The following is a 22,451-nucleotide window of genomic DNA, read 5'->3' on the forward strand; positions in this document are numbered from 1 at the left end:
AGCCGAAGCAGAGCGACGTGTAGAGATTAATAGTTTAAAAACAACAGCAGGAGTTGAAAGCACCGAGAGGATTTATCAGTTTAGCTGCTGCTTTTTCTCCTATTGGATGTGATAAAGGGTGGCAGCCAACAAATCACCACCACATCAACTCATCTTTTTGTGTGTACCACAAAAACAAACAGCTTTACTGACAGGGAAGTTCTCTGGTGTATTACCCACAAGACTTAAATCAAATCCATGATAGGTCAAAGCATGGCAGCTTTCTTAAAGTAGAATAAACGGAGGAGCTTTATTTTATATATTAAAAAAAAAAAAAAAACATTCCGAGAAGGGAGAGATGTGTGTGAGTGTGTCTGCCGGTATTGTATATTTCAATTAGGAGTGCAAGTTTTATTATGCTGTAAGTCAGTGACAGTCACGAGGTTTTAAAATTCAGTTAAGGTATAAATTGTTTTTACGAGCACAACTATGATGAAGTAACTGTGGGGAAGATGTCATAAATGATGTTTACATCAAGTACAAATGCGTTTACATGCACAATGTCAAATCCTGCAAAGTTCACTTTGCTTCTTCATTATCTTGTCATTCATCTGGGGGGGGGGGGGGAAGCTGTTTTGCAAATGTGTTTTTGGCAGCTAGATCTGTAAAAGACAATCAGACTGTGGATTTGGCACTTGTTAGCTTTCCTGAAGCATGCCTGCCCACATTTTGTGTGCTGTCATGAATAGTTTTAGGAGGCTTCTCACAGTGAATCAGTAAAAAGACAAGACTCCTACATATCACCATTCTCTTTTTTTTTTGTGTGACAGAACTCTTGAACCACAGAAAATAATTAATCTCAATGAGTGATGATACATAGTGGAGGAAAAAAAACCTCGCAAACTAGCCAGATTATACTCCCGTATACACCCCTTTTAATTTGGTGCATCTTATATATGGATAAAATTTTAAAATGGGCCATTCATTGAAGGTGCGCCTTATAATCCGGTGCGCTTTATAGTGCGAAAAATACGGTACACAAAATGATTGTGTGTACTGTGGTGACCCACAGTCGTAGTTTCGCAAGGTGCTGAGCCTTGAGGAACGAGGAATTCCAATTCTGGGTGAAAAATAGACTTCTGAATTGGGTTGCAATTGTTCTTTTTGTAATGTTCAACACAAATTAGGAATACAGTTCAACTCCCGGCTTGTCAACCTCAAGAAAACTTCCAAACCAATATGGTCATTTTCTCATTTCATTTCCAGAAACGACTACAAGTCTTTTGTCACGGTGGCTGTTGCCCTACAATTTTCATAACAGGTTGAAAATAAACCAAATAAATGTGGGGCTGATATTACCCACTCCTTACAAAATACATCCGTTAGCAACAGTAATTGATATTGATGCTTGCTGCAGGAAGTGGCATTAAATCAAAGCTTGACGCTTGACTTGTTTCCATGTGGTGGGAGTTATGCGTGAATAAGAACCTGCCGCCTTTAATGATGTAATGTTGCAGCTCACTCCTGCTGGGTCGCTCCGACAGGATTGATTGATGAAGGGCTTCTGATGTAAGACCTCGCTTCCCTTCAACCTGTTATTACTTATGTGTGCTTTCAATCTGCAGCTGATTAGAAATTAGGATGGCTCCTTGGGAGTGGAGGAATTTCACAGGTGGACAGGTTTTGATGAATTCATATAGTAGCTGCATATGTTTAGAAATATGATTGATATTCAGTGCACTCTACTAATGCTTCAATTGAGAGCATTTTCCATTCAGTGTGAAGCTCACACACAATCGCGTTGAGTTGCTTTTCACACGTTGGTTGAAACGGCGCCGCGCTTAAATTAATTTTTTAAGGGCACTTTATCGTAACTGACACAGTTTTAGTTTGACATTTTATTTGCACATCTTGATTTTGATCTACAACTTGGAAGGTAGCAGTGGTGCTCAAGAATATTTTTTTTTAGGTGAGCAAGTGATTTGTCATAAATGTTCCATAAATTGAGAAATAATTGTTCATTTTTTAATTTTTATTTAATTATTTAAATTCAACCAAACTCATTTATGACTTAAATGTTACCTAAATTGAGAAGTATTATTTTATTTTTATTTTTTTATTTGATTATTTTAATTCAACCAAACTCATTTGCATTTAAATGAGCTAAATTATCATCATCACTTTAACAGATTAGCGTATCCCCAGTATATGAGATTGATTAATCTGGCAAATATCATGGCCTTAGGTGATGGAGCGTGTACAAAGACAAGTTTGTCATGGCCTACTAATCTGTATTTGAGTCCTTTGCATCATTATTCATGTGCAAGTTTATTGCGGCTTGTTGAGTTCCTCTGAAACAAAAGCGCTGTTCTCACACTAATAGGCTGAGGTTAATTAAATCACCTCTTTGTCAACCCTCAGGTGCTAATCTGCTTTTAGTGGAATGGCTCCTGTTAAATCGGGAGGGGGGAGCGAATTACACAAGGCTGTGATTACGATTTAGGAAACAAATTCAACTCTTTCTCGACTGATGTTCACACATTAGGATATTAATGAAGGGCTTTTGTTTTTCCGAGTTCGGTCAACAGATTGTTGTTGCGGGGACAGCGTTTGAAGTAAAAGACAGGAAAATGGGAAGGCAAAAAATGGTTCACTGTGTAACACAACATTATTTGCTTTGTGGAAAGAGGCACTGAGGTGTCCTGAGGGAATCGAGAAGGGGGGGTGTTTGTTTTCCTCAGTGCCGATTTAGTGAGATGGGTCAACGAGCGAGAGAGTTAGGTGGCGAGACAGAAGCTGAGCAGAAAGAACAGGCAACACTTTTGATAATCAGAGGAGCCATGGATGCTTTTCTGCACAGTTGCTGAAGATGGATTTGCAACAATATGCTTGTTCTCCAATCCAACAAATACTTTTTATACCGTATTTTCCGCACTATAACACGCACCAAAAAACCCTCAAATTTTCTCAAAAGCCGACAGTGCGCCTTATAATCAGGTGCGCCTTATATATGAACCAATATTGAGCCACTACAGCAGGCATGTCCAAAGTCCGGCCCGCGTGCCAAATATATATATCTTATATATGGACAAAGTTTTAAAATGGGCCATTCATTGAAGGTGTGCCTTATAATCCAGTGCGCCTTATATATGGACAAAGTTTTAAAATGGGGCATTCATTGAAGGTGCGCCTTATAATCCGGTGCGCCTTATAGTGCGGAAAATACAGTACATTCTAGTTACTGACACAAAGTGAAAACATCACCTTGTCGTGAATGTGGATTTTCTTGCAGCCGTCGAGGTAATTGTAATATCTGAGGGACTGATGTTGTTTTTATAAGATATGTGTGGAATCTAAAATGAGCTTTGCTTCACAGCTACGAATATTCAGTGTGCAGCACATTTGGTTGTGATTACGCCGGAATTAGTCCACATATGGTTTGGCTGTAATGATGTCTCGCACATTACCAGATGTTTATAACAGGCTTAATGTCAACTTGTGGGAGTCTCTCCAATTTTAGTATCCCCCTCCCACCCTCATAACCTCCGTAGAGAATATTGCAATAATTAGTTCCATTCACGGAAAATGAGGTCAGAGGATTGTACAGATCATTGTGTTCCTACTTTGTGTATGATGCCACCACTTGTCCTTGATCTATTCATCTATTTGAAGTCTCAAAATTAGATTAATGTCCTCTTTTTTTTTTTTTTTTTTTACCCTGCTTATTGTTACCGAGACCTGGCCGATTTAATTGGCAGAACGATTACGATTAAAAAAGACAGACTAACCCCTGGACTGGTCACCAGTCAATCATAGGAGACGGTATAAAGAGAATTTCACACTCTCATTCACATGATCACTGAGTGTGAACTGAATTCCCGCTGCTTGCACCAAAGGCAGGGGAATGAATAATCACACCCTCCCTCGCTGAGTCTGAAAGTATCTTTTGCTTTCGATTTTTTTTTTTGCAACTCTAATAGCTTTGCTTTTAATCATCAATCTAGCATCATTAAGTAATCATTAGGATCAATTTCACAATCAGCATACTTGAACTGACAAGTCTGGAGCCTTAATGCATCTGAAACTGCAAAATGATATTCAGTTATTAATGAAAGGCCTTTCAGATTTGATCATGCGATAAATTACTATACGTGCATCTTTTTCTGTGGCCGTTATTCTAAAAATGCTCCTTTCAAAAGCAAACATTCACTTCAGCCAGTATCTTAAGCCAACTTGGCTTTGCTTATCATTCAGCACGCACGCAATCACAACTTGTTCTAGCACTGTCATCAATTGTGGGCTGACTTCTTTTTCCTCTCCTTCAATTTCCATCACTCTCTTCATCTCTAAATGCTCCCATCAGGTATTGTACAAACAAGGCACTAAGATTAAACTGCATATTTATTGGCGGCGCTGTCATCATTAAGAGCCCATAATCCCTGAGTACTGTAGCTGTTTCTTTTTATGATAAGCATTTGGTTTGCCTCGTTACATTGCTGCTGTGTTTTCTTGGCATACTGCATGAATATGCAGATGCATTTTTATGCGCGTGATCATCAGGTGATGATCCTCTGGGGTTAGCTTTAATTATGTCTACAAGGAATAATGCTAACCATCTTTTAGCATATATTTATATATACGTATATAAATGTATATATATAAATGATATACATATATGTACCGTAATGGCCCATTATGAAACTTTGTCCTTATATAAGGCGCACCGGACTATAAGGCGCACCATTAATGCATCATGTCAGATTTTTAATCCAAATCAAATCATTCTCCATTTTATCTTTTTTATTTCAACTTCAGATGCAGCAAATTACTTTATAATCACAAAATAATGATCCATCGTCTTTTCGATTCATGATTCATAGTCTTCAGCGGGCCACTTATGATTGATTTCATGACACAATGCTTCGGGCCAGTTTAAATTTAGGAATTTGGTCCATATATAAGGCGCACCGGACTATAAGGCGCACTGTCGGCTTTTGAGAACATTTTAGGTTTTTAGGTGCGCCTTATCGTCCGGAAAATACGGTAATTTCATTGCTACCATTGTGCTTTAATGGCAATTTTGGGTGACAGCTGTGAGCAGAAGTTGTCATCATTGTTATAGCACCTTTTTTCCCTTTCTCTAAGATTACAAAGTATTTTATTCTGCAGCCATTGCAAAAGGTCATTGTGTTATGAGGAAAACAGCGCAGCAGCATGAGTCTCCTGTTTCTGCATCACTCCAGGCTCTGTAACGCTTCTCAAGCCACAAATAGCTTCTTTGCCTTTAATGGCTGCAAACCACACATCCATCTCCTCCTACATGTCACCTTCAAATAGGCTCGGAGATGGCAGGGGAACGAAAGATACTCGTGCGAGGGAACATGGGTAGATTTTTCATTGAGCCTTTCACCTCTGGCAGTCACAACACAGCATTTCATCTTGCTCTTCATTCATCTCGGATATGTTGAGCCACAAAGAGCAGAGACATATAAATAATGCACTTCACACCACTGGACCCCTTTAACAATAAATATGAGCACTGTGGTACATCTAGTTGATAATACATGAGTGCTGTTTACACCTGACCTTTATTCGTATGTTATATTACAAAGGGCAAAATAGTTCTTTAGTGCCATTCTTTTTGATAGCATCATTTGTATATTTCAATTGCATCGTGTACGTTTGCGTCCAAGGGGGTTTCCCCTCTGGAGAATTGTAATGTCAACAGCACTTTAATGTATTCAGCGGTGTAGGAGGCTTTGCCACATGATGACTTGCAGAGTTCAAATCAATCAGGCTGCCAGTTGCTCGGCTGACAGCTTTATTGTGGGAAGAGAGCAGTGTTTCAGATTTGCTTAGATAACGATGACAGAAACAAGTCAGAGGAAATATGGCTTGTGACGGCAACGGGCGGGGAGGTGGAAACAAGAAGTGGAAATTTTTCTCTGCGTCTTTCGGAAAGAATCATTTGAGTGAGTGTTATTTTCCAAATATTGTTTCAATGGATGTTCTGAACTCCTGTTTTGATGAATGTGTTTGTTTGATTGCTTTATATTTATCTTCTAAATATTAGTTCTCAGCTCTGATGACTTATTACAATGGCACAGCACGGAGAAAGAAAATTTAGAAAATAATTTCTAAATTTTGTATTGTTGTAAAAAGCCATGACCTTGCCCAAGCCTTTGTGGCTTTTCTCAAAAGTAGCCAGTGAGCGCCGGCCCTCTGGCTGGCATCGGTTGTTCTATGGTGGCGGCGCTATGTTTGTGTTTACTCTGGCAGAGCTGCAGGCTGATAGGACCTGACAGTCTCCATTTGTAGGAGGGCCGCCTGTTTGTCTTCATCAGAGACTGAGCCCACATGATGACATTGGAAGTATTGCTTAATTAGAGACGTCGCATCGTGCAATCTTAAACCCTTCACAAACACATCAGTCAAGACAAATCAGCAGAATTACAAAATGAAGAGCCATTATATAAATTAAATAACTTATTTATTCCCATGACTCACATCTAATACCGTTTTGTTATAAAATTTATTTTTTTCTGTATTTCTTTCATGCATATTTTTATTTTTTTCCATTATGCAAAGTTATAGTTATAATTAATAGCTGGAAAGGGTAATACTTACAAATTACAATAATTATACGTGACACATCTACATTAGCGGTGGAAACAATAAGTAACTCTTAAAAGCAAGAGTAATAATTAACTGTTTTTTTTCCAGCGCCACTGCTGTGCGTTTAAATTTAGTCAATCCATTGAAGGCATAATAATTTCAACCAAAATTTGATGACATGACATATTTTATAAAAAAAAAAATTGACATGTTTAAAGATTTTCACATGGAGCAAAGTTTATACAAGCACAACACACCATGTTAGCAAAGTCATTCTAACGTAACGCAAAAAGTCCAGGCTGGTCCACCAATATTGAAGATAGCAAAAGTAGGTAATTTTGGGTCACCATGACAACCACAGAGCCACCATTCTCATTATAAGCCATTTTAATGTCAACGTGTCATATAAGCGTGGAAAAATACTTCATATTGTGGTTTTAATGTTATATAGCAGGTCATTAAAACCTTGTAGCCTTATTAACAGCGTGACAATGTTAACATTCTGACATTGACATTTACCATAGGCAAGTATCCAGGCCCAGCATGAACACATGCTTGAGAGCATAGCGAGTATCATCATCTTTCCGCAAAGGTCGCGACCTGCCCATTTCATGGCGGCTAATCAGAAAAAGAAGCCTGCTTAAAGAGACGACCACCTCCTTCCCCACATTGAATGTGAATCTTTTCCATTAAAATCTCTGCTATTGTGTTTGTCGGCTCCGCCGGGTGAACCCTCGCTACTCGGGTTCAAGTGATTTTACAGGCTTGACTCGATGTAAATTGCTCTGGGTTCCAAGACAAACACAGGTAATGAGCTCCATCCAGCAGAAAGCAGGAGCGTGGTGGCTCTCTCGCTGTTCCTACACGCTCCCTTTTGTGAGAGCTTTCAATGGGTGCCAAAGTTAACGATGTGTTCACGGGATGAGAAATCATTCCGTTAATTCACCTCAAGCTGTCTTTCAGGGGAAATGATTGCGTAGGCAAGGCAAAGCAGCCTTTCATTTCTTTGCAAACATTATTGACTGTGCACATCTCTGATTGCTTTTGTTTGTAGCTCATTATTAAGTCTTCTTTTGACGATTCAAATTGTATTACAAATAGCACCAATATGCTGGAACACAAAGGGTGTTTGGTACAAGCTGTTCTTATTTACAGTTTAGCCAGCTGAATATCGGAGTTTTTACATTTAGCAGAAAAAGACACAAAGGCTATCAATAGTTTTTCAAAAGAACTGTTGAATGACTAAATAACACTGCATTGCTTACTTCTATGGACCAGCGGGACCTTTAAGAAGAGGATTCACCTCTAAAGACTGAATTAAATGATTCCTTGTTCAGGCTTCCCCGAGTCGCTCATATTTCTGTAAAGCCATTAGAAAAGCATTTTTCATAATTGATTGAAGCTCTTCTTTATCAAACGAGGCAGTTAACAGTTGCCTTAATTAAACACTTAATGTATTGTTACGCCACAGCACTGTGAATGTCGTGAATAAAATTACATGGGGTTCTACATTTCTGTACTAATGATAGCTATATTATTTTTTTTGTAGCTTGAACAAAGATATCCAACTGACTGAATACATTAAACCGAGTTGAACGAGTCATTGAATATGCCGTATGGATTAAATTGATCTTTCTGGACAGTTTTGTAAATATCTAGTATATTATTATTTTTCTAGTCCTTTATAAAAAGCACTTTGTAACAGCTAGGGTTATTCTTAAAGGGCACAAAAGGAGTAGAGATAAGTGAAGAGATCTACGTAAAAGCACTTACTGTAACTACGATACAATGTCAACGTCTTCGGTCTCGCCGTGTGGCAATAAAGTGAAAGGAAAGTAAACAAAACCACAATCTCAGCTTCACCTTGTGTGTGGTGTGTTCAAGGATTTCCAATAAAATAAGACATTACAACTATAAACAGACTAAAATCCGCCCATAGGCAGCACTCGGAAAATCTGATGGTCAGAATGATGAAATAAGCCACAAAATTGTTCCCATTATTCTTACGTATGTGAGGCTTCACAATCGCTCGTGCTATGATACTATTAACACATGTGAAGTATGATTTCTCCTGTGTCCTTGAAACACCTTGGAATGTGATTTGAGCATTTTTTTCTCCCTTCTGTCCGTATCCTTGGCCTGCTCCCAGGCCTCTATGGGCGCGTTTGGACACATTTACTCAGATCTGTTTTTGTGTGTGAGAACAGCGGAGGTGTTTTTTGTCAAAGCATATCCATTGTTCCACACAAGCAGCTCGGGTACTGTGCTGCAGTATTATAAACACACACACAGTGGCACAAAAAAAAAAAAAAACTGCAAAGCTCAGCCTGTGTCCGAGACGACAGGACGTGCATGTGTTTTCACCGAGTGGCGTGCATCCTGTTATGTCTGACACGCCGGGACAATGATTGGACGTCCTCCCTCCTCCATGAAGCACTAAGCGATTTGGCTTTCAAGTGTTATGTGTTCCAAGAACCTTTTTGGTCACATTTGTCTCCCTTCCAGTGTTCCCTGCCTTCACGGCGCTTTGGCTGGCTTTGATCGTCACATGACAGGCTCATAGCGGTCTGTCTGTATGCGGCTTGAAAGGCTCCATCATTCATCTGTCTACAACACCATGACGAAGAACGCCTGGCTGCATACAAAGCAGCCAGCCAGTGGATATTTTAAGATGTTCGTGTTTATTTGCAAATCAATTTTGTGGTGGTGATTGTGTGCTCGGTGTCTAGACTCTGACAGGCGATGCTAAAAAAAAAAAAAAAAGTCAGCCGTGTGACTTCTCAATTCAGGTCTTGTATATATATTTTTTTGCGACTCAGATAGTCGACATTTATAGGATGATGCACCTCACAAGTTAATAAATATTTTGCTGTTCTAGTGGTGGATCAAGAAGGATCATCTGCGGTGGAGCTTAGCGGGCATCACTCAAAAGGATCAGTGTACCGTATTTTCCACACTATAAGGCACACCAGATTATAAAGCGCACCTTCAATGAATGGCCCATTTGAAAACTTTGTCTATATATAATGCGCACCGGATTATAAGGCGCATAGAAGAAATAACTCAACGTTGCTCAAACGTTAATATCACACACACGAAAAATAAACACGTGAAGCTTACTTTAATAAATTAGTCCTCATCCATGAATCCATATTGGTCCATTTATAAGGCGCACCAGATTATAAGGCGCACTGTTGGCTTTTGAGAAAATTGGAGGTTTTTAGGTGCGCCTTATCGATGCAGTATTTCCTCTTTCCTGTTATCACCGTTTCCTGTCAAAGTATCTGACGGGGCAAGTGTGACAGGTGACAGATTTTACGGCGACAGTGTCACGACTGCAAAGTGCTCCCTCCCCACTGATGTATGGGAGGAGTCAATGCCCTGACAAGCCATTAGTCATGGTCTTACAAAACGTGCTGACACCATCAGCTACATGTGGATAATTTAATAGCCCTCAAGTGCGACATCGGCTTGTGCACGAGAACAAACTTTGTCAGACAGGTGAAAAGACCAGAACATACCTTTCCAACTCTGGTCTGCCTCAAAGACAATCACGAAGCGCCGCATATTCAAGCAACCAACAACTCCTCGAGACTGAACTCTCTGCACTTCTTTAACGACATCGAACCAACAAGTTAGCGGTAATAAGAGCGCAAAGCTCATATTTCCTGCCAGTGCACTCTTTGTCGGTCGGGCCTTTAGTGCATCTCCAAGGAGTGTCTTGTAAGCTGTAAAAGCTGCAATTTCAGTGCCACTGCTCAGTTTGCCTTATATTGCTAGCAGACTCCCTTGAACATTAGTGCTTTGAGGTAAATCAAGCTGCCAGGAATAGTAGAGCCACAGGGAAGGTTATTGCCTGTGCATTTTGCTCTCCGAGTTGAGCTACTTGAACGTATCTTACCGTAATTCTCTGCGGTCCACTGAAGATAAAGACCACACCAGTATGGGACTGGTGAATATGATCTTCAACTGTGTCTAGTGAGACTATTTAATAACGCACTATTTTGTACAGTGTAAATCAGAATGAAAAATTCCGGTGCTGCCACGGCCGCTCGCTATGTGTGCGCAATTTTATGAGAGTAGATTTGTGCACGGATGAATTTGGAATGAATGTTGGCTCCCCCTGCAAGATAAATGCAATGTGGCCCATTGCAATGGAACTCTGTTTTGAAAGTGGACATACCATTATTATACTGAAACATATTCAATCAAGGATTGGAATACAAAGCAAATACCGTATTTTCCTCACTATAAGGCGGACCGGATTATAAAGGGCACCGGATTATAAGGCGCACCTTCAATGAATGGACGATTTTAAAACTTTGTCCATATAGAAGGTGCACCCGATTATAAGGCGCACCTTCAATGAATGGCCCATTTTAAAACTTTGTCCATATACAAGATATATACATTTGGCTCACGGGCCGGACTTTGGACAAGCCTGCTGTAGTGGCTCAATATTGGTCCATATATAAGTCGCACCTGATTATAAGGCGCACTGTCGGCTTTTGAGAAAATTAGAGGTTTTTAGGTGCGCCTTATAGTGCGGAAAATACAATACTTTAAAAGTAAGCGAGTCAAGAGTCTTGAGTAGTGCTCTAATACGACTTCTTAGTACTGCACACATTTTTCCTCATATACGCTACAAGTCTCATTTTCAAAATCTGCTTTGATGCGTAATGCTTCTTAGGTTTGTCGAGTGGATTTTAGACGTACATTAATCATGGAATTTATTTATTCAGTATTGCTCTTCACAACGCGTCAACTGTCAACCTAAAGTAGAACACAATGTGTTCTGGTAATTATATTTTTCTGTATTTTGGTGTTGAAGGATAAAAAGCTCTGGCGAGGTCTGGAGCACAATATTGCCATGTTTGTGTCACTGAGCGGATAAGCTTCTTATCTGTGCTTTTAGACTCAGAGTGTTGTCACACTGTCCTCCAAATGGGCCAGAAAAATATCTGAGGAGACAAAAATCGGGTTCTTTATTTTTGTCCCGTCTTATGATCTTTAAACTTGCGTACTGTCAGGTGACTTTGTCAACTCTGTTTCAAGCATCCATTGAAACTAATCCTGTTGTGCTATGATAATGTTCCAGAAGATTTTTATCGAGTCGTTTTTTTTAAGAAACACACAGAAGATGATTTTTTGTTCATGACTTTCTCGCAATAGCTGCAACAATAATCTGGCGGCATTAGTTTATTTCTTACATAAGTCCTTCCAATGGTTCCAAATCCTCAAGTCCCAGAGTTTCACTTCATTAATCCTCAAACAAACACAGAACAAATCTGCAATGTAGAACTAGTTGAGGGGGTCTTTCTGGCACTTTCCAAGAGTGGTGGTCCTTTTTGCTGCCTATTGTGAAAGTGGCCAGCTTTCATTTGATTTCTAATTACCAGTGAAGGGCCAAGTCTGGGCTCTCTTGTTACACTGTTAGCCTTAATGTGTGCAGCCAATAAATCGTGCCAGGATTGGCTTTCCGGTGGGCAGCAGCCTCTGCACACGAAGGAAGGAAATTGAGTTCATGCAGTATACATCTTTTATTTTTCTTAACTGGGTAGAGCTATGCTGTTACATTTATGCAATTAATTTTACTCATGGGAAGAATTTTATGCACTGTTGTTCCTTTCCTGATGGAGATTTAAATACAGCATGGGAAAATGGAATTACCCCAAATAACCTCATTTATGCACTGCATAACACACATTAAGAGATTTGAACAGTAGAATATATTATAAGGTAAATAAAGGGACCTAAATCTTTGTTTTCTAATCGACTTTGTCACGTATTTCAGCACTCTTGGTTTCAATTTATGTTGAGGTGTTGTTGCTTAGGTGAGTCCCTGTCTCACTTTTTTTTTATGTATGTACATAGAACTAAGGTCCTTAGTTCTATGTACATAGGTGTGTCAGAAAAAATCCAAGACTGGTGTCGCAAAATATATTTGGAATCCAAATGACTTTCTTCTGGGAACCTCTGCTGCTCTGTCATCACTGTCATCTTGAATTTTCACAACGGGGCGCCTTGATGACCTTTCTTAAGGTTGGGAAAGATACAAATTACTCAGGTGAGTTTGCTCCAGCATGGTGAGTCTGCAGGGTCTCATCTCTGACCTGCATCGAGTGGTTCAAATATATATTTTATGACACCAGTCCTGAAACTTTTCTGACTCATCTCTTACATTTCTCTCTGGTTCACTTTTTTAAAATACTTTTTTATACACTGTCTCGATGCTAAGATGCACTTTTGGGGCTTTTTATGATATATTTTGTATAGCCAAGCAACAGTTTATTCACTGAGCAACAAGTTCTCAGACACAAAGCAAAGCACTCGAAAAGCATTGGCTCAATTTAATGATATTCTTCTTCTACGTGCCCAGTTGCTTAGCAACATGCACCATTTTTTTTTTTCTGTCGCCTCACATCCCAAAAGAAACATTACGTCATTGATATGAAGAGCTAAGAAATGATAGCGGGGTTTGCAAAATCGTTGAGGTTAAAACTAGAAGATGTGAACTTTCACAAAGATGTTTTTTACAGCCCTCCTGCTTGGATTTAAAGAATTCCAATGTAACAAATACCTCGCAGCATTTGGAGTGTGTTCATCATTTCCTACTTGGTGGTTCAAGCAAGACTTTTTCAGTTGGAGTAGTTAAGCCAATTGTGGAAGGCATTTGAGCGAATCAAACATCCTGGATGGGAACCTCTTTTGTTCTAGTACCATTAACACTTGTTCTCTCATCAGCGAAAAGAGGAGGGGATTACAAAAATTGCTAAATTGGGATGCATGATGCATGGCTTCCAGTAAATGGCAGAGAATACATTTTGCTAACACATCTCTTCTTAAATCCTATTTGAGATGGGCATAAAGTGTGTAAATGGAAATCCTTTCTGAGGCTGCAGATTCACCCTGAATCTGAGCTAATTTGAGCGCCATTAGTTGGGAGCAAAATGGAGTATCTGACATCCACCAATTTTCCATACTACTTAGCGCTTATTCTGTTCAATGTCACAAAAAGGGGAGCAGCCCATGACTGCTGACAGGGCAAATGGATTTCCGTGCCGGTCAATCCCAATCTCAGGTTTCATAAATTGTGTCAATTCATTCATTTACCACTTCAACAAGCAGACTATGACCATAATAAGTAAAGCGATCCTACATAATCATGAATCTACCATACCATGTGACATTTGGTGACATTGTATGGACTTTTCAATTTGACCCTCATTTCAATTACCTTTGGTCCAATAAGCTTTATTAATGGCTTCCATCACAATATCTTAATCCAATCTAAATCCATCCCACGCGTACACCTTATGCTCGGATGCTTCCGGAGTCACACACTCAAATGTGTGACTCAGTCAAATGTGTTTTAGCTTTTGGATTAGGTCCAAAGTTATGAGGGTGCTTTACAGGACACATTTTTAGATTGTCACCTTTATCGGTTATTTTCCGAACTGAACTTCTGAACTCAGTATGGTTACGTGGAATGGCTTAATTTTGTCATAATAGTTTTTTTTTTTTCTTAGCCGACGTGGCTAGTTGGAGTTGGCGAGTGTTAATGTCAAGCTCTGGCTACCGTATTTTCCGGACTATGAGGCGCACCGGACTATAAGGTGCACCTTCAATGAATGGCCCATTTTAAAACTTTGTTCTTATATAAGGCGCACCGGACTATAAGGCACACCATTAATGCATCATGTCAGATTTTTAATCCAAATCAAATCATTCTCCATTTTATCTTTTTTTTTTTCAACTTCAGATACAACAAATTACTTTATAATCACAAAATAATGATCCATAGTCTTATTGATTCATGATTCATCGTCTTCAGAGGGCCACTTATGATTGATTTCACACAATGCTTCGGGACAGTTTAAATTTAGGAATTTGGTCCATATATAAGGCGCACTTATAGGCGCACTGTTGGCTTTTGAGAAAATATTAGGTTTTTGGGTGCGCCTTATAGTCCGGAAAACACGCTAATTTAGTTTGACAAATCAAAATTATTGCTACTAACATGGAAATATGTTGTCTTTGTGCTTGCACTGGTTCTCTGGTTCTAATTGTTAAATAATGAGTGACCATCCCTGGAATTTTTCAGTACTTGGTCACTTTAAGATTGTCGGTGGTATCCTCACAATTAAACCACAGTTGAACGTCTGCAATCACACCTATAATTGGCTGCATGACTGTAAAGAGCAATGGCAAATTAGTTCCAGTAGACACAGAGCGGATTCACATGTACCGAGAATGTGATAATCAGGTCAAGGGCTCCCTTAAGAAGGAGAGACAATTCACAGCTCCACTTAACAAGCAAGGTAGCTCAAGATTAATATGTGCTGTTGTCCAGGAGCACCCCACAAGGAGTACTTTCACTTATCCCTCTTTATTCTCTTTATTAGCCCCTATTAGATCACCAGTAATTGTTTACACTGTTGGTTGTTGTGAAGAGCATTTCAGTGTTATTATGATGATTAAATCAGTGCTGATGATTCGAAGGGTGTTGGTGCATGTAAGGTTGTTTGTGCATGTGGTAGCAAGTATCGCGGGACTGTTGTTGCATCCTTCTACATCACTCCAGCCTTTTTTTTTTTATTAAGCTAGCGGAAAAGGTGTGGTTTGAGTTAATCTCCTGCCATTTGTCGTACATGGAGGGATTATTCTGGATGGATGGATGGATGGATGGATGGATGGAGGGAGGGATGGATGGATGGGAAAAAAAACCTGTTTTATCTTCTCGTCCATTTTTCATTATCGTATATAGACACAAAATGAGTCATGGCGTATGACGCACGTTCACATTTACCTGCAAACATGCGCTTCAGAATATTAGAAAATTGCTTTGGATACTGGCAGACAATCACAATATTGAAGAGAGAGCCATATTGAGTAATTATTTTTCTTCCAGCATCTCCACAAAGCGCTGAAATAAGGGATTTATCTTGCTATTGTTCAATGAGCCGGCAAAACATATTTTGCATAATTTATTTCCAGCAATCATTTTGGTTTGCTCACTTTGAGGCATGCAAAATGCTGGCTCAAGGAATTCGGTCAGCCCAATCATGTCTTACGATGTGCACAATCCACATCACATTGTGTCGGCTTTGAGTGTGAATGAAAAAGGCAAAAAATATTAAGTGGAGCATTCGCCTCTTTCAATACGAGTGACGCTTTGAGAAACAGTTTATGGAGTGTTTCTGAAGTGCATTCATAAAATTCCAACACTACACGCTATAATATTGCTCTCTCATTGAAGAGCTCGTTGAATTATAAACCCAGTAGGTCTTTAGATTCTATTTCAACTGTACTAGACTAACGCTAAGGTGTGTTGACTACTAGTGTTGCTAGTAGTTATGTGGCAAATTGACCGACACAAGAAGTCACACAGGACATTTTTTCCACATACTTAAAAATAAAATTTCAGTCCTACCCCCCATCCCTTTTGAACACTACAAAGCAGGTGAAGATTAGATTCCAGTGGGCCAAGAATTGACCCTTGGGGCATCCCACATGTGATGAGTTTAAAAAGTACCAATACTGTCAAGCTCTGTCACAGTTTGTTTCCTTGTTTTAAAGTCTTAATTTCAGTTCATGTGTCTGTGTGCTCGCCCCTCCCCTCCTGTGTCTGCTCCCAATCTATGTAATGGCCGTCACCTTCCTCTCGTTACCTGTCATGTATTTAAGTCCTGTCTGCGTGTCTCCAGTCTGTTCTGTTCTAGCTTTTCTGTTCAGTTATTCACGTCCCTAGTTGAGCATCTATAGTTTGTCTTTTGAGTTCTTCAATAAACCCTGGTCCGAGGTACATTTGGTCGCCCTCCATTCACTTCATAACATATGCAGGAATTTTTTTAGGTTTTGTCTAACTTCTTTCTTTTTTTCTGTCCTGCAGAAAAACCTGACTCTGAAGCCCCAAGAACGCAGAGTGAACCAGGCTGTGAACTTACCTAAGAAAAAGTCAACCAGAGGCCCCAATGGCCTGAGCCTGGAGCCCTTTAAGAACAACTATCATCATCACCAGCCGTCGGACCAGGAGAACAATCCCCGTCTGGCGCACACACGAAGCAGAAAGAAGAAACGCCTGAGCAAGAAACGCACAATGGTGAGTTTTAATACATAACTTTTAATTTATAAATACATAAAAGTTCAATTCTAATAGTTTCATGGAAGAAATATTGGAATTTTAAACTTCTGGCAGCTCTCCGCTGCTGTGTATACTGTATATAATTATACATAGATAACGTGATCATCTCTATTGCACCGTAAAAGCCTTGAGTGTCAGACTTTATGACATACATAATTAAAAAGCTCAGCTGAACCCCCGACACCACAATTTTGTCCTTTCTGAAGTAGAACAAGATTCTCTTATCTTCTAGAAGCATTTTCTTTGGCTTCACTATGCACACATAAATGTTAAGACATTGTCCTCCCACAAGGTTACATTTGAAATGTCAAGTTTAACTTCTCCATTAAGAAACTCTATAGACTGAAAAGACTGAATCGCTTATCAACAACCTGTGCTTAGCTTTTATTTTGAGGTGCAAGCGAAAGAAATGCTGAGAGAAAATTTGCCGTTATTTTTAGCAATCGTGATTTGCCTCAAACATGCTTTTTAATGTTCTTAAATCCCATGGTCGCATTGTGGTTCAAGGCTGGATTGTTTGTGTAGTTGTTTCTGTTGTGAGTCTGCCGTGTTGTTCTTTTTGCTCACCGAACGTGAGGGCCTGCGGTTTGTGTGCTGCTTTGTACAGTGGCTCGAGTATACACAGCGACGTGCTGTGAAGACCATCTGCTCTCTGGCACTAGGTGAATTAGGAGAAGACCTTCACCCCCACGTCTTAGTCTAACCTTCTGCCTCTCTTTCTTGTATCTGTCTGCCATGATGGTCTTCAAAGGTTTTGTTTTTCCCCAATGATTGAAATCCGAATTGGAGAGCCCCCCCCCGCTCTCACTTCCATTTAAAAAAGGCTGGAGATTGTCAGATGGGAAGAGTATGATGCTTCCTAATCTCCAATGAATATGTTGGCCCTTTATCAGCATATCCGCTTAGCCCGTGAGATTTCAAGTAAAGCAATGTCATGATTGTCAGATAAGATGCTAAATCCATTCCTTTGGGGCATCACTTGTGTGGATAATTGTTGCCGTCACAGCGAAGCTTGCTAGCAGGCTGGGTGAAATCAAATCCAGTTGTAATGTTACGCTTGGCTTTGTGTTGCTTGGGACACATCAACAACAACAATGTGTGCCTGATAAGGTGTGTGTAATTGTGCAGATTTAATTTTTTTGCCGTATTATATGCTACAATGTACTACCGTATTTTTCGCACTATAAGGCGCACCCAAAAACCTCCAATTTTCTCAAAAGCCGACACTGCGCCTTATAATCGGGTGCCCCTTATATATGGACCAATATTGAGCCACAGGTGTGTCCAAAGTCCAGCCCGCGGGCCAAATGTATATAGCTTATATATGGACAAAGTTTTAAAATGGGCCATTCATTGAAAGTGTGCCTTATAACCCGGTGCACTTTATATATAGACAAAGTTTTAAAATGGGCCATTCATTGAAGGTGCGCCGTATAGTCCGGTGCGCCCTATAGTGCGGAAAATACGGTATTTGAATGACTCGAAGGTTTAGTTGACAAGTCTAAGCCATGACATCTTCAAAAAGTGCATCATTTTTTTTTCTTTCTTTTTTTTGTACGACTATTGAACTGCTTGGAGAAACATTTTCTTTTGAAGTGTCATTTTTCTGTAAGGGAGCTAAGTTAAGGAGGATGTGTCGTAGCACTTTGCGTCGTTAAACGGAGCCATTTCGATGCTCTCAGGCGAAGGAACACGCTCCCAAATCAAAGTCAGTCAGACGGAATCTACTTGAAGCAGTCGCTGTCCTCCAACCTTGCTGCTTACTCTCATTCCTGACAACCCTCAGAGTCAATTTGTGAAAAATTAAGTGTCTGCACTTTTAGCAAAGTGTCGGCCACTTAAAAGCCTAGACCCCTTTCAGCTGTCAGTCAAATCCTGGGCAGCAGGCCAGAGTTGTTTGAGGAAGCGTTTTCCATTTGCTGTCCAGCCACTATCAACAATAGTCCCACTTCCATCTTTGATCCGTTTGTGTTTACACAAACGGTTACTGAAGTATCCTTCTGGATTCCCATTTATTTTTCTCTTTTTGTTTTTCATCTCACCAAGGGAACTATCAAATGTGTTTGTTTAACTCGGAGAGTCCTTGCCTTTGCTTTTAGAGATTTGAAGAGGAAAAAAAGCTTCCACTTGGTGAAGGAGCAGAATTTTTGTGAACCGTGTAAATAGTGAATTACCGTATTTTCCGCACGATAAAGCGCGCAGGATTATAAGGCGCACCTTCAATGAATGGTCCATTTTAAAACTTTGTCCATAGATAAGGCGCACCGGATTATAAGGCGCACCTTCAATGAATGGCCCATTTTAAAACTTTGTTCAGATATGAGATATACATTTGGCCCGCGGGCCGGACTTTGGACACGCCTGCTGTAGTGGCTCAATATTGGTCCATATATAAGGCACACCTGATTATAAGGCCCACTGTCGGCTTTTGAGAAAAATTGGAGGTTTTTAGGTGCACCTTATAATGCGGAAAATTCGGTAGGTTTAAAGATTTAGCAAAAAAAAAAATCCTGTATTTAGAAATTTGAATTAACCCACATACAAATCTGCTAATTTGGAATGTTGGGAGTATTGTGCTTCATTAAATTTAACACATTTATCCAGACAATTTTGCATCACTAAAAGTGTGCATATAAGCGGTCCACTTGAAAATGAAATAGCCCGGACACAGATGGCTTCAAGATATAGCATACTTTAGCATCTGCTTATCCTTAACTATCCGTTTATTATTTTATTATGTCCCACCAACTGTTCCTGCAGAGGAATGTAGTCTGATCCAGTGCCCTGGATTTCCCCCCTTGACTGATGACCATAGCAAGACCAATGTCGTAATAAAAAGGACAAAAGACCCAGAATCGGTCTGTTATCTATACCGTCTGGCATTCCAGTTTCATGGGTGAGGATGAACAAGCTGTTACAATACATTGAATGGAGCCAGATATGAGAGCTTGACATCTGCTAGATAGCATCACAACACATTCTTTCCGTTTCGTTGCATTACGTTGCACTCACAATGCATCCACCCTGCGGCAAGATACGATTATCCAGTTGGCACTGCTCATTACACATTCACCACTGACTCAGTGAACTCAATGTTGCTCCTCTACTTCAATCCAGACAAATCTCGAGTGGGAAGGAGATAATAGTTATTGTTCCCGTATCTTAAACCCAATATCTACTGTCTCTCTCTGTAATCGAGTGAAGACTGATTTTATTCAGATATCTTAAGCCTTCCAGGAAAACAGTCTAAATCCATCCATCTATTTTTATTTTTAATTAATTGTCCTCATTAGGGTTGCTGTCCTTGTCTCAAATTACTTAGCTAAAACCGGTTGCCAACAAATTGTGGGCTACATTGACAAACAAAACATTAATTAAACTAACTTGTATTTTTTTGGAATATGGGAGAACTTTGAGCAAGCACGGGGAGAACATGAAAGCGGAGCTCAGTTGGGATTTGGACCTAGAACCTCTTGAGTATAAGCCGCTCCTAAATAATGCATTCCAAAAAAGAAATAAATAATAGTGCTGCTGTTCAGGACAACATCTTGTATTGGTTGGACATGCTGTATGTTCAGCTAGATGAAGGAAATAGTGACAGCTTTGGCCCAGATGAGCAGATGGAGACGGTTTCTCCGAGGAACCCACAGGGAAGCTAGACTCTCGCCTCGTCTCTTCTCCCTCATGACGGTGCCAGCTCTTGACCACCGCAGGCTGAGGAGGTGGCCTTCTCCGCCTGTTTTCCCCGTAGCCCCAAGGCGGAAACAGAGAAATAGCCATCTGTGATTTACCCAACTGGGATTTGCCTGCAACAACAGGCCCGAGGAAATCGAAGAAACAATAAATCCTCCTGAGAAACGTCATGCCATCCCTAGATAGATATCTGCTTGAACAGTGCTTTGACAAATGTATGTGTTTGGCTTTGTCAACACGATTTGTCATGTCTTGCTAATAATACACATGAAAGCCGAGGCTCCTCAAAAAGAAAGAAATTTGATGCCATTATAAGACAGATATTTAGTAATTGTCATAATTATGATAATAATAATGATGATGATGTTACTAACAATAATAATTATCAATTGTCAAAACATAATTTGAATATTATTTGATGCACAAGAAGGTAGCAAATTGCCACTCCAGTAAACAGGTCCTTCAGTCATGTGACTTGCCGGAATATTTTTGTGAGCTGGTGGCACCCTCTGCTGCTAGGTAAGGAGAATACTTGAAATGGTGGAGGACCCTCCTCTAGGATGTGCTGCTTCAACATAGCAGCCCTCCTTTTCACATTTGATGCTCAGTCAGATCATCTCTGGAAAAACTGTCCTCATCCTAATTGGCTTCACTGGGCAACATCGAGCTTTTTCCATTTCAAGACAAAGCAAGCGTGACTGAGCTGATGATCATTAGCTGAAGTGTGTTAACATTTAAAAAAATGCACATCAAAAGAAGCAGAATTAAATGGATAAAAAAAAAAAAAAAAAACATGTTCAGGACAAATCCACAAATTCATGAACGGAGAATGATACCAGGATTATCCCAAGATGATTTATCTCTGTACTTGCTTTAATGATATACTGATAGATTCTACCTCAGTGTCTTATTATGCTCGCAGAGCCAATTTGCTGTGATGTTCCCTGATGCAGGAGACCTGGTGGGTGATAATGAAGCTAAAATAACTCTTGCTTATTATCCAGCGACACAATACAACCGAGTAGGGATGTCTCCAAACAAGTGCCTGCCTCACACGCCAGTCATTTATCATGTGGAAAAATATGTAGCCCTGTTAGAGGAGTTAGCTGAAGTGTCTTTCCAATACGTGTGTGCGTGGAGACACCCGAACAAACTTTAATGAGCAAAAGTTGGATTCTTTATAATGTTGTCGAACATTCGACATCGTGTAGCAGCCGTGATGTTGGCAGGTACTTGAATAACAAGTCGCAATTTTACGTAACACTAAAATCAAATCTACACAAAAAGTCACTGGGCTGTAATGCTGATTCATGAGAAGCCACTGTTTTAGTTTCTCACCACAGAAATGTTTTATATTATATTTTTATCTAATTTTTGATCTTTTATATTTATATTTTCTACTTTTTTGTTTCATACATTGGAGTATGTTTAAGCCCACTTCATTCATTTAATTTTTTTTTGCAAAGGTGAGGCTCCGATATATTAATGAGAGTTTTACACTCCTCATTTGATCCTAATATTTGTTCCGTTGACCTGTTCAGAACGAGAGTGGAAACGGCTGCTTTGATGCCAGTATTCTAAAGCTGCCGTATCTTTTCACTTGCCTCCAGCTGAACAATAATACACTCGATGGTTAAAAAAAATCTCACGAATAACTTGGCAGCTCGGTGTGAAATGCATGTCAGGGATCATACTGAGTTCAGTTTTGTGTCTTTTTTAACTTTGCTGCAACTTCTCTTTCCAAGCAAATTACATAAGAACAATGTTAGACTGAGGCCACAGAAGATATATACATTTTCTTCTGTCTTCTCTGCATGTAGTTCTCATTTACAATCAATACTTTGCACAATAATCAGTTCCTGATGAAACTAAAACCAACACTTGTAGAATCCAAAGCAAAATTTCCCATAAGAAATTATGTAAACTGAATTAATCCGTTCCAGGCATTAAACAAATCTGAACAAAAATAAATTTTATAATGAATGGAATAACATAGCGCTGGATCAATTGACATTTTAAA

At 39.7% G+C, this 22,451-nt stretch overlaps 1 protein-coding gene across 13 annotated transcripts in view; it reads left to right on the plus strand.

Moving 5' to 3' along the window:
- The window catches only part of auts2a (activator of transcription and developmental regulator AUTS2 a), a 169,310-nt gene that overhangs the window by 13,695 nt on the left and 133,164 nt on the right, over positions 1-22,451 (plus strand). For 12 of the 13 annotated variants that reach the window (XM_088397868.1, XM_088397872.1, XM_088397873.1 and 9 more), the window contains exon 2: positions 16,487-16,696. In XM_088397868.1, the coding sequence (XP_088253994.1) occupies positions 16,487-16,696 (210 nt within the window). Of the gene's footprint in view, positions 1-16,259; positions 16,397-16,486; positions 16,697-22,451 lie in introns of those variants that run through there. The other variant, XM_088397882.1, reaches the window with a different exon arrangement.

The sequence above is a fragment of the Syngnathus floridae genome, chromosome 15 (genome assembly GCF_059516105.1).
Source record: "Syngnathus floridae isolate MCC-2025c chromosome 15, RoL_Sflo_1.0, whole genome shotgun sequence".
Taxonomy (NCBI): Eukaryota; Metazoa; Chordata; class Actinopteri; order Syngnathiformes; family Syngnathidae; genus Syngnathus; species Syngnathus floridae.